This window comes from Cherax quadricarinatus, chromosome 75 (genome assembly GCF_038502225.1).
Source record: "Cherax quadricarinatus isolate ZL_2023a chromosome 75, ASM3850222v1, whole genome shotgun sequence".
Lineage (NCBI taxonomy): Eukaryota > Metazoa > Arthropoda > Malacostraca > Decapoda > Parastacidae > Cherax > Cherax quadricarinatus.
This window is the reverse complement of record NC_091366.1, coordinates 2,614,741-2,627,167: the sequence shown is the minus strand read 5'-3', so window position 1 is coordinate 2,627,167 and position 12,427 is coordinate 2,614,741. Positions and strand designations below refer to the sequence as shown.

Here is a 12,427-nt window from a genome sequence, read left to right as displayed (position 1 = left end):
CTTAGCTTGTATTACCTTACTTGTAAAAAAAATCTATTTTGTAGAAAAATACATGGAAATTAATGGTTGGGTTTACAGTTCATTTGGTTACAATCTTGATGCAGGTATGTTAGAAAATAGTTTGGTACAAATGAATGCTCAAAAAGACACTTAATTCAAATTCTCTGTGGAGGACACAGGCGTACCTTACATCGTCTCCACAGAGACTCCACGGGGCATTTGATGAACTGGAACGAGGCACAACTCGTTCTCACCGAACCAGACCTCAGACGCCGACGGTGCCTAGAAGCCTCACTAATCACCGTCACCGACACTATAGAACGCAACACTGGAAACTACAAAATTTCAAAAACATTGGCATACATGATACTTAAGCAGCACCAACCCAACAACACAGGAGTCACATGATTTCATCGTCTACTGGTCCTCATCATAGGCAGAGGTTGTTTTGATAAGGACCTGCCTCGCATGGGCCAGTAGGCCTTCTACAGTGTTCCTCCATTCTTATGTTCTTATGACATTCCTCAGGTCACGTGCGTCACATCTCACTCTCCGCCTATATATAATGTCTTTCTACCTCTGTATGTTAGAAGTGATCAAGGTCCCAGGACCGAAACGTTTTCTAATAAATATGTTATAGTGTTTGCTTACGTGTCTTTCTAAACCATTACAGAGTGTACCACTAGAACACCTAGCATGGCTAGGCATTACAGAGTGTACCACTAGAACACCTAGCATGGCTAGGTATTACAGAGTGTACCACTAGAACACCTAGCATGGCTAGGTATTACAGACTGTACCACTAGAACACCTAGCATGGCTAGGCATTACAGAGTGTACCACTAGAACACCTAGCATGGCTAGGTATTACAGAGTGTACCACTAGAACACCTAGCATGGCTAGGCATTACAGAGTGTACCACTAGAACACCTAGCATGGCTAGGCATTACAGAGTGTACCACTAGAACACCTAGCATGGCTAGGCATTACAGAGTGTACCACTAGAACACCTAGCATGGCTAGGCATTTCGGGCAGACTTAGATTAATTCTTAACTTTAAAATATTACAAATTATGAGGTAAGTTGGTATTATGGCTAAGTGACTAAATACTAGTTTGTGAGTTTAGCAATGTGAATGCTTTTGTTTTGGCACAGTACATAGTTTCAGTATTGGAGTATCACAGACCAACTTATGACTAGTTAGGATTCATTATTTTAAGATTGAGATTTCTGTTTATGGTCAAATGGGTGAGTGAGTGTAAGTGTGAACCACCAGGTGATATTCGTGTAGTTAGTTGACGGGGTGTATCAGGGAGATAAGATGTTTTCTCATGGTAGTTTTGAAGGTGATGAATGTGTGTGCAGTTCTAGAGTTTTCAGGTAGGGTGTTCCAGATTTTATATAAAGCATTTTGGGTACTGTAATGTAGTGATAGTATGTTCAGTTCTTAACCCTTAAACTGTCCAAATGTAGATCTATGTTTTTTTAGACATTTGAAAGTATGTAAAAAAAAAATAGATCTTTTTTTTTTTACATTTGAAAACGTGTAAAAAAAACTTTGATCTACGTTTTTTTTTTTTTTGTTATTGAAAATATGTAAAAAAAACGTAGATCTACTTTTGGAGCACTACGCATGTGAACACAGATCTGTTTGGACAGTTTAAGGGCTAACCACAAATACCCAGGTTGAACCCTGGATAATGCAAGATATATGAATAAATCTAGTAAAGTTAGCTGCATGTTACGCAACAGTAATTGAATATCTAAGAGTTACAAAAACAAATAATTTATTTCTTTTCAGCACTGTAAAGGTAATGTAGTTTACATGTAATAAAATATTATTAGGGATAAAAGAAAGCTACTAGTTGATAGATGTGGGTCACATCCTGAAGGAGGGACCTACAAGGCTTCCCCATGAAAATATCACATTGACTTTCTTGGGTTATCCTGGGATATTAACCATCTGGAGTTATTAATCCAAATAGTTTTCATCTCTCGAGATATTTAGGCATGGCAGAGATCGGTGTAACTTTTAGGAATAGACTGGTCAGGGAGAGAGGAATCTACACTTCTTCTTTCAACAAAACCGGCCGTATCCTACCGAGGCAGGGTGGCCCAAAAAGAAAAACAAAAGTTTCTCTTTTTAAATTTAGTAATTTATACAGGAGAGGGGGTTACTAGCCCCTTGCTCCCAGCATTTTAGTTGCCTCTTACAACATGCATGGCTTACAGAGGAAGATTCTGTTCCACTTCCCCATGGAGATAAGAGGAAATAAACAAGAACAAAAACTAGAAAGAAAGTAGCAGAAAACTCAGAGGGGTGTGTATATATATACTTGTACATGTATGTGTAGTGTGACCTAAGTGTAAGTAGAAGTAGCAAGACGTACCTGAAATCTTGCATGTTTATGAGACAGACAAAAGACATCAGCAATCCTATCATCATGTAAAACAATTACAGGCTTTCGTTTTACACTCACTTGGCAGGACCTTGGTAGTACCTCCCTGGGTGGCTGTTGTCTACCAACCTACTACCTACAAGGAATCTACACATGGAACAAATATTAGAAGGAATATTATCCTGTGTGTTTCAAAGCTTGTGTTCTTATGAAGACTTTCTTTGTGTTGCATTATACAGATACATGTAAAGTGAAAGCAGAAGTTGCAATAAAAAGAGGAAAGGAAATGTGATATACGTACTGAAATACGGGAATTTGCATATTACTTTGATTGGCTCATTGCAATCAGATCAAATCTAGTTCACACACTCGTGGGTACTTTTATCATGAGGAAGTCTACCCCCATGTAATGTGACTTCATTTTTGTGCATGCTCACATCCTCACCATATTGTTTGTAGGGGGTTGAGACTCAGCTCCTCGCAACTCTCACCTATATATGGTTGCAGGGGTTGAGCCACAGCTCCTGATCTGTGTGTGTGTACACCCACTGATCTGTGCTGGCCACCTCTTATCAACTTTCATTACTGTTTACCGCATATATTACAGTGCTTTAAAAATGCTTAACCTTTTAGGGTCATTTGGCTAGTGTATAACAGCAATCTTCAATTACCAGTTAAAAAGATAGATAAGTAAGATTTTGTTCAGATTTTTAACCCCAGAGAGTTATTTATTTATTTATTTAATGTCTTTGCAAACAGTACATCGAGATTGTGTATATACAATAGTGGGTTGCAATGCAGAGAGAGCCTCTATTACGCCCTATTATATTATGCTCTATTATAACCCAAGAAAGTCATTTTGTCATCGAGGACTGTTGTCTTATTTCTATTAGGGTCCTTCAGTCTTGTCTCCCCAGGATATGACCCACACTAGTCGATTAACTTCCAGGTACCTACTTGCTTGCTAGGTGAGCAGGGACAGCAGGTGTAAGAAAACATGCCCAGTGTTTGCACCTGGCCAGGGATCGAATCACGGATAATCAGTGTGTGAGGCAAGTGTGTTGCCTGCCATACGAGTAAGTTTATTTAGGCACAGGTACACCTAAGTACAATTAACATACATAGTGTAAATAATCTAGGATAACATAGTCAGACAAAGTGACTTATTTCCATTGGGGTAAGAAAATACAGTACACTGCATATTACTGCATATCTAAAATTGCTAAAATATCGTGATCAACTCTTTCTCTAGGTATTTGATAGTGATGGAGACTTCTTATTTACATTTGGTACGAGTGGAGAGGGAAACGGACAGTTTAATGCCCCTACTGGCATTGCAGTCGACTCAAATGACAATATTATAGTTGCAGACTGGGGAAACTCCAGAATTCAGGTGAGGCTTATACAAAGTAAACTTATATGAAACTTCCTACTTTTAAGGAGGCAGTTTACATCGAGCTTCCTGGCAATGTTTCTAGTGTTGTTTTTCCTTCAATTACCTTTGTAACTTGCCACGATTGTGACTAGATCTACCTGGAGTTCATTACCTTTGTAACTTGCTCAGCTATCAAAACTTTGGGGTCCAGTCCCTGGACCCGTAATATACATCTGTAATCTTTTGACTACCGCCCACAGGATGGGTATGGGGTTCATAATAAACATATTTAACCTGCACTAAACTTCAGAGGTAACTGCTGAAAATTCTCAGGACAATGTGGTGGAAAAAGTTAAGATAGATAAGTAAAGGATTCTGTTTAGTATATAAAAGTATAAGTAAAAGTACCACAGTGAAAATAGGAAATAAAACCTGAGCACTTTTATGTGCTTACACACTCGACTGAATATGTATGTATGTGTGTGTGTGTGTGTGTGTACTCACCTATTTGTACTCACCTATTTGTGGTTGCAGGGGTCGAGTCTTAGCTCCTGGCCCCGCCTCTTCACCGGTTGCTACTGGGCCCTCTCTCTGCCCGCTCCATGAGCTTTATCAAACCTCGTCTTAAAACTGTGTATGGTTCCTGCCTCCACTATGTCATTTTCTAGGCTATTCCACTGCCTGACAGCTCTATGACTGAAGAAATACTTCCTAATATCTCTGACTCATTTGTGTCTTCAACTTCCAATTGTGGCCTCTTGTTTCTGTGTCCCCTCCCTGGAACATCCTATCTTTGTCCACCCTGTCTATTCCACGCAGTATTTTATATGTCGTTATCATGTCTCCCCTGACCCTCCTGTCCTCCAGTGTCGTCAGGCCGATTTCCCTTAACCTTTCTTCATAGGACATTCCCCTTTGCTCTGGAACTAACCTTGTCGCAAACCTTTGTACTTTCTCTAGTTTCTTGAGGTGCTTTATTAAGTGCGGGTTCCAAACAGGTGCTTCATACTCCAGTATGGGCCTGACATACACGGTGTACAGTGTCTTGAACGATTCCTTACTAAGGTATCGGAATGCTGTTCTCAGGTTTGCCAGGCGCCCATATGCTGCAGCAGTTATCTGGTTGACGTGTGCTTCCGGAGACATGTTCGGTGTTATACTCACCCCAAGATCTTTCTCCTTGAGTGAGGTTTGCAGTCTTTGGCCACCTAGCCTATACTCTGTCTGTGGTCTTCTGTGCCCTTCCCCTATCTTCATGACTTTGCATTTGGCAGGATTAAATTCGAGAAGCCATTTGCTGGACCAGGTGTCCAGTCTGTCCAGGTCTCTTTGAAGACCTGCCTGGTCCTCATCTGATTTAATTCTCCTCATTAACTTCACATCATCTGCAAACAGGGACACTTCTGAGTCTAACCCTTCCATCATGTCATTCACATATACCAAAAATAGCACTGGTCCTAGGACCGACCCCTGTGGGATCCCGCTCGTCACAGGTGCCCACTGTGATACATCATTACATACCATGACTCGTTGTTGCCTCCCTGTCAGGTATTCTCTGATCCATTGCAGTGCCCTTCCTGTTATATGCGCCTGATGCTCTAGCTTCTGCACTAATCTCTTGTGAGGAACTGTGTCAAAGGCCTTCTTGCAGTCCAAGAAGATGCAATCAACCCACCCCTCTCTCTCGTGTCTTACTTCTGTTATTTTATCATAAAATTCCAGAAGGTTTGTGACACAGGATTTGACTTCCATGAATCCATGCTGGTTGGCATTTATATTCTTGTTCCGTTCCAGGTGCTCCACCACTCTCCTCCTGATAATCTTCTCCATAATTTTGCATACTATACACGTCAATGACACAGGTCTATAGTTTAGTGCCTCTTTTCTGTCTCCTTTTTTAAAAATGGGAACTACATTTGCCGTCTTCCATACCTCAGGTAGTTGCCCAGTTTCCAGGGACGTGTTGAAGATTGTGGTAAGTGGCACGCACAGCATATCTGCTCCCTCTCTAAGGACCCATGGGGAGATGTCCGGTCCCATTGCCTTTGAGGTATCGATGTCCCTTAGCAGTTTCTTCACCTCCTCCTCATCTGTATGTATGTCGTCCAACACTTGTTGGTGTATTCCTTGCTGGTGTCCCCATCTGGTCTGTCCCCCCAGAGGCCTTCCTGTCTCTACTGTAAATACTTTCTTAAATCTCATGTTGAGCTCCTCACATACCTCTTGATCATTTCTTGTGAGTTCTCCACCTTCTTTCCTCAGCCTTATCACCTGGTCCTTGACTGTTGTCTTCCTCCTAATGTGGCTATACAGCAGTTTCGGGTCAGATTTGACTTTCGATGCTGTGTCATTTTCATACTGTCGTTGGGCCTCCCTCCTTATCTGTGCATACTCGTTTCTGCCTCTTCTACTGATCTCCTTGTTTTCTTGGGTCCTTTGCCTCCTGTACCTTTTCCATTCTCTGTTGCACTTAGCTTTTGCCTCCCTACACCTTCGTGTGTGTACTCACCTAATTGTACTCACCTAATTGTGGTTGCAGGGGTCGAGACTCAGCTCCTGGCCCTGCCTCTTCACTGATCGCTACTGGATCCTCTCTCTCTCTGCTTCCTGAGCTTTGTCATACCTCTTCTTAAAACTATGTATGGTTCCTGCCTCCACTACTTCACTTGCTAGGCTATTCCACTTGCTGACAACTCTATGACTGAAGAAATACTTCCTAACGTCCCTGTGACTCGTCTGAGTCTTCAGCTTCCAGTTGTGACCCCTTGTCCCTGTGTCCCCTCTCTGGAACATCCTATCTCTGTCCACCTTGTCTATTCCCCGCAGTATCTTGTATGTCGTTATCATGTCTCCCCTGACCCTTCTGTCCTCCAGTGTCGTCAGTCCGATTTCCCTTAACCTTTCCTCGTACGACATTCCCTTGAGCTCTGGGACTAGCCTTGTTGCAAACCTTTGTACTTTCTCTAACTTCTTGACGTGCTTGACCAGGTGTGGGTTCCAGACTGGTGCTGCATACTCCAGTATGGGCCTAACATACACAGTGTACAGTGTCTTGAACGATTCCTTATTGAGGTATCGGAACGCTATTCTCAGGTTTGCCAGGCGCCCGTATGCTGCAGCGGTTATTTGGTTGATGTGTGCCTCCGGTGATGTACTCGGTGTTATGGTCACCCCAAGGTCTTTCTCCCTGAGTGAGGTCTGTAGTCTTTGTCCACCTAGCCTATATTCTGTCTGCGGTCTTCTTTGCCCCTCCCCAATCTTCATGACTTTGCATTTGGCTGGATTGAATTCGAGGAGCCAGTTACTGGACCACATGTCCAGCCTCTCCAGGTCTCTTTGCAGTCCTGCCTCATCCTCGTCCGATTCAATTCTTCTCATCAACTTCACGTCATCTGCGAACAGGGACACTTCAGAGTCTATTCCTTCCATCATGTCGTTCACATATATCAAAAATAGCACTGGTCCTAGAACTGACCCCTGTGGGACCCCGCTCGTAACAGGCGCCCACTGTGATACCTCTTCACGTACCATGACTCGTTGCTGCCTCCCTGTCAGGTATTCCCTTATCCATTGCAGTGCCCTTCCTTTTATGTGTGCCTGATCCTCCAGCTTCTGCACTAATCTCTTGTGGGGAACTGTGTCAAAGGCCTTCCTGCAGTCTAGGAAAACGCAATCTACCCAACCCTCTCTCTCGTGTCTTTTTTCTGTTACCTTGTCATAAAACTCCAGGAGGTTTGTGATACAAGATTTGCCTTCCATGAACCCATGCTGGTTTTCATTTATAATCTTGTTCCTTTCCAGGTGTTCGACCACTCTCCTCCTGATAATCTTCTCCATGACTTTGCACACAATACATGTCAGAGACACAGGTCTGTAGTTTAGTGCCTCGTTTCTGTTTCCTTTCTTAAATATGGGGACTACATTAGCTGTCTTCCATTTCTCAGGTAGTTGCCCAGTTTCAAGGGATGTGTTGAAGATTGTGGTTAGAGGCACACACAGCATCTCTGCTCCTTCTCTAAGGACCCATGGGGAGATGTTGTCCGGTCCCATCGCCTTTGAGGTGTCAAGGTCACTTAAGAGCTTCTTCACCTCCTCCTCAGTTGTTCGTATGTCATCCAACACTTGTTGGTATATTCCCTCTTGATGTTCCCTTCTGTGCTGTCTTCCCACAGCCCTTCCTGTCTCTACTGTAAAAACTTCCTTAAATCTCCTGTTCAGCTCCTCACATACCTCCTGATCATTTCTTGTGAGTTCTCCACCTTCTGTCCTTAATCTGATCACCTGGTCTTTGACTGTTGTCTTCCTCCTGATGTGGCTATACAACAGTTTCGGGTCAGTCTTGATTCTCGATGCTATGTCATTTTCATACTGTCGCTGGGCCTCCCTCCTTACCTGTGCGTACTCATTCCTGGCTCTGCGACTGATCTCCCTATTTTCGTGTGTTCTCTGCCTTCTGTACTTTTTCCATTCTCTATTGCACTTTGTTTTTGCCTCCTTACACCGTCGGGTAAACCAGGGGCTTGTTCTGGTCTTCCCGTTGTTACTGTTGCCCTTGGGAATGAACCTTTCCACTGCCTCCTTGCATTTTGTTGCTACATATTCCATCATTTCATTTACTGGCTTTCCTGCCAGTTCTCTGTCCCACTGGACCTCCCGCATGAAGTTCTTCAACCCTATGTAGTCCCCTCTTTTATAGTCAGGCTTTTCCCATTCTACTCCTGTTATTCTCTCCACTTGCAGCTCTACTATGTATTCAAAGCACAGAACCACGTGGTCGCTAGCTCCTAGGGGACTCTCATACTTGATGTCCTCAATGTCTGAGCTGCCCAGGGTGAACACAAGGTCCAATCTTGCTGGTTCATCCTCCCCTCTCACTCTGGTAGTGTCCTTAACATGTTGGTGCATGAGGTTTTCCAGCACCACGTCCAACATCCTGGCTCTCCATGTTTCGGGACCCCCATGTGGCTCCAGGTTTTCCCAGTCAATCTCCCTGTGGTTGAAATCCCCCATAACCAGCAACTTTGCTCTGCTGGAGTGAGCTCTTCTTGCCACCTCAGCAAGTGTGTCCACCATTGCTCTGTTGCTCTCTTCATATTCCTCTCTTGGCCTCCTGCAGTTCTGTGGTGGATTATACATCACTGCAATGACCACTTTGTGTTCCCCAGACTGAAGTGTACCTGCTATGTAGTCTCTTTCTCCTGTCTCATCTATTCCTTCCATTTTCTCGAATTTCCATCTGTTTTTTACGAGCAGAGCAACCCCACCTCCCCCCCTACCCCTTCTATCTTTCCTCATGATCTGGTATCCTGGTGGGAAGATTGCATCTGTTATTGTCTCCATGAGTTTTGTTTCTGTAACTGCTATGATGTCTGGGGACTTCTCATTGATTCTTTCTTGCCATTCCTCATGTTTATTCGTTAATCCATCTGCATTTGTGTACCAAACCTTCAACTTCTGTTCTAATACTGTAACTGTGGTGCGGGGGGTGGAAACAGAGGGATCGGTGTGTGATGGTTGGTTTGGAATGTTCAGTTGCCTTGGGGGTGTCGTGGCTGGAGTCCTTCTGCAGGTGTTTCTGGGGGGTGCGCTTGTCCTTCCATTTGATCCTGGGTTATTCTGCTCTCCTTTTTCATTTCCTCCCATTTCTCCTTTCGTTTTTGAACTCTCTCTTTCATTGTCTTCCTTTCGTCCTGTGTTCTGTCTCTGTCGAGGTACACACTCCGGAACTCCTGCTTGCCTCTCAGCCGTGCTTTCTCCTGCAGGATCATGGTTCGGGTTGTGTGTGTGTGTGTGTGTGTGTGTGTGTGTGTGTGTAAGTGTTTGGGTGTAAGTGTTTGGGTTTTACAAAGAAACAGATTTTATTTCTTTCTAAAGGTTACTATGTGTGATTACACTTTATAAAGTGTTGTTGATAGTTTTACATATTTGCAATCACATATTTTATTGCGATTTCTTCCATATAAAGGGATAAATGTTTACAGTAAGAAAAACTGCTGTTTGGTATTAAGAGAAATTGGTGAGTAATATCCCACATGATCTAATTAAAAACATTGAATTTTTATCCTTGTAGGACTACATTTTTATTACATTTCTTGTCTGCCACCATTAATGCCATTTCCTTTATCCATAGGTAATTAAGTTTATTTAAGTTCAGGTTCACATAAATACAATTACCATACACAGTATAAATTACCTAGAATAACTTAAAATAGGAGGGTGTCATGCAGAAGTTAATTAAGAGTTTAAATCATCATGCAAAAGATGCAGAGCCAATGTTTTTGTATTCACAAGTTAACTAAATATCTATGGTTGGATTATCTTGACTCTCTTATATTCAAAATATTAATGGCTGTTCTGTACTTTTTCAGGTGTTTGACTCTCAGGGGTCCTTCCTGTCATATGTGAACACCCTCGCAGATCCCTTGTACGGCCCCCAGGGGATGACCCTCACTCCTGATGGCCAGATCTTCGTTGCAGACTCAGGCAACCATTGCTTCAAAGTGTACAAGTACCTCCAGTGAACGTGTTCCTAAGCCTCCAAAGTATGCCTAACCACACTGTGTATGTGCAATTTAGATTTTGAATGGAGTACAGTAATTACTATGTATGTAACTGAAAAGTAAGTATGATCTTTCTACTTTGAAAGAGAAAATGTATCATTATTAAATGTGGACTAGAAGATATGGAAGGTAATTTAGTTTAGAGACTCTGAAATGTGTTCTCGACTTTAACCCACATTTATGCAAGAATTACATGATGCATTCCAGTTAATACAATAGCAATTATTTTTGTATTTTACCTCAAGTTTGTAAGCATGTATAAATCTCAACAGAAGTTATTACTAACACATGAAAGGTAAAGTATGAATGGAGTGATTATATATAGAGTTGAAAAAATCATACAAACTGCAGCTGTTACAGCGTAAGCAGTTATCAACATTGTTATTAATGCAACAGATGTTGGTAAAATATGTGAGGTGACCAGCACAAGACCTTCACGTTTACCTTTATAATGGCTGTGGTGCTAAAGTTCCAGCATGTTATAGTTTTGAGAAGTTTCAAAGATGCATTAATGCTTCACTGACATTACGGTGCACACGCAAGGCGAGAAATCACTTGTGCCAAATGAAACGAACGGTAAAAAAGATTTGGATATTTCTCCCTACAGAGGCCCGCTCATCCACCAAAGACAGGAAAAAATATTTAAATCTCTTCTTACCCATTGTTCCAAGTGGTTTCTCAAGTTTTCATGAATCGAGTGTATACACAAAAATTTCAATAACAGCATTATACCACTACAGCTCTTGTAGACTGCAAGCGTGGCTCCACACACAAGCTATTGTTAAAAGATGTCTGCACTGTGTTGAAGGTTCTCAGCATTGTGTTACCTGGTACATCTTAGTTATAATGTTACAGTTTTTTCAACCTTAACATTCTTTAGTTATCTTTTAGCTTCATAACATAAAGCTGCCAAAATTAGTTATATCCACATCATTGCTTTATCTTGCATTTATAAGATCTATTTTTTCACTTTTATTTCGCAGTTGTGATACTGATGTAAAATTTCTTAGTTATTATGGTAAAAAATCTCATATTGTAATCTCATAGTGTAAAAGTTATAAAAGCGTAAATATCTCGTATTTACATTCATAGATATGACTATATTATATAAAAGTATAAACAAATTATTTTTAAGATAACCTGATACGATCACTTCATAATCAAATTATATTAAATACTATATACTTTTTCTGGGATCAGGTTGATTAAAAAACAATATTAAAACAGGAATATAGTTCGTAATATTATCTGTGTTTAGGTAAAAGGTCACAAGTGCATCTAATGTGACATTTTTATTGTCGCTAATGTTAGTTACATTATTGTCACTAATGTTAGTTACGTTATTGTCACTAATGTTAGTTATGTTATTGTCACTAATGTTAGTTACGTTATTGTCACTAATGTTAGTTACGTTATTGTCACTAATGTTAGTTACATGTATGTCCTTACCTAACATTGTCAGTAATTCTACCAACATTATCACAAGATTAGCTATAGTCTCAATATAACAAACTCCCAGCAAACAAGCAGTGTAGGGAGAATTACCTTTAAAATATATTAAAATAATCATAACCTTGGTTATCTTGTTATGGCTGTTATCAGTGGTAAACTTCAGTGGTAGTTGCTTCTTGTGATCTCCCTCAGTCTGCTTCTTAGAATAAGATATGTATGAATACTAGTCTGAAATGTATAATTTGTATATACGATTGGTTATTGCAACACATTCTCATAAAGACATTATATATGCATTTACGTATTACACATTATAATTCGTTTGCTTGTTAAGTAAAATCTGTGTTGCAGAAAAAATCACAATTAAAAAGTTCCTGAGAGAAAAGTTTTATTAACCTTGTAAGTAAAATTAGGTCGACCAACTGGTCTTGCATGGTTAATCAAGATGAGGTGTGTTCGGATTTTTAACCCGGAGAGTTAGCCACCCTGAATAACCCAAGAAAGTCAGTGCGTCGAGGACTGTTATTTCCATTGAGGTCCTCCAGTCTTGTTTCCCAGGATGCCACCCATACCAGTCCACAAATACCCAGGTACCTACTTACTGCTAGGTACTACTAGGTAAGCAGCTGCTACCTACTTA

At 41.2% G+C, this 12,427-nt stretch overlaps 1 protein-coding gene across 4 annotated transcripts in view; it reads left to right on the top strand.

Annotated features, from left to right (window-relative positions):
- The window catches only part of LOC128691817 (tripartite motif-containing protein 3), a 440,921-nt gene extending 428,749 nt beyond the window's left edge, over positions 1 to 12,172 (top strand). For all 4 annotated transcript variants that reach the window (XM_070100920.1, XM_070100921.1, XM_070100919.1 and 1 more), the window contains 2 exons: positions 3,653 to 3,793; positions 10,144 to 12,172. In XM_070100920.1, coding sequence (XP_069957021.1) covers positions 3,653 to 3,793; positions 10,144 to 10,296 — 294 coding nt within the window. In that variant the 3' untranslated portion in view covers positions 10,297 to 12,172. The remainder of the gene's footprint in view (positions 1 to 3,652; positions 3,794 to 10,143) is intronic.
- The last annotated feature ends 255 nt before the right edge of the window (positions 12,173 to 12,427 follow it).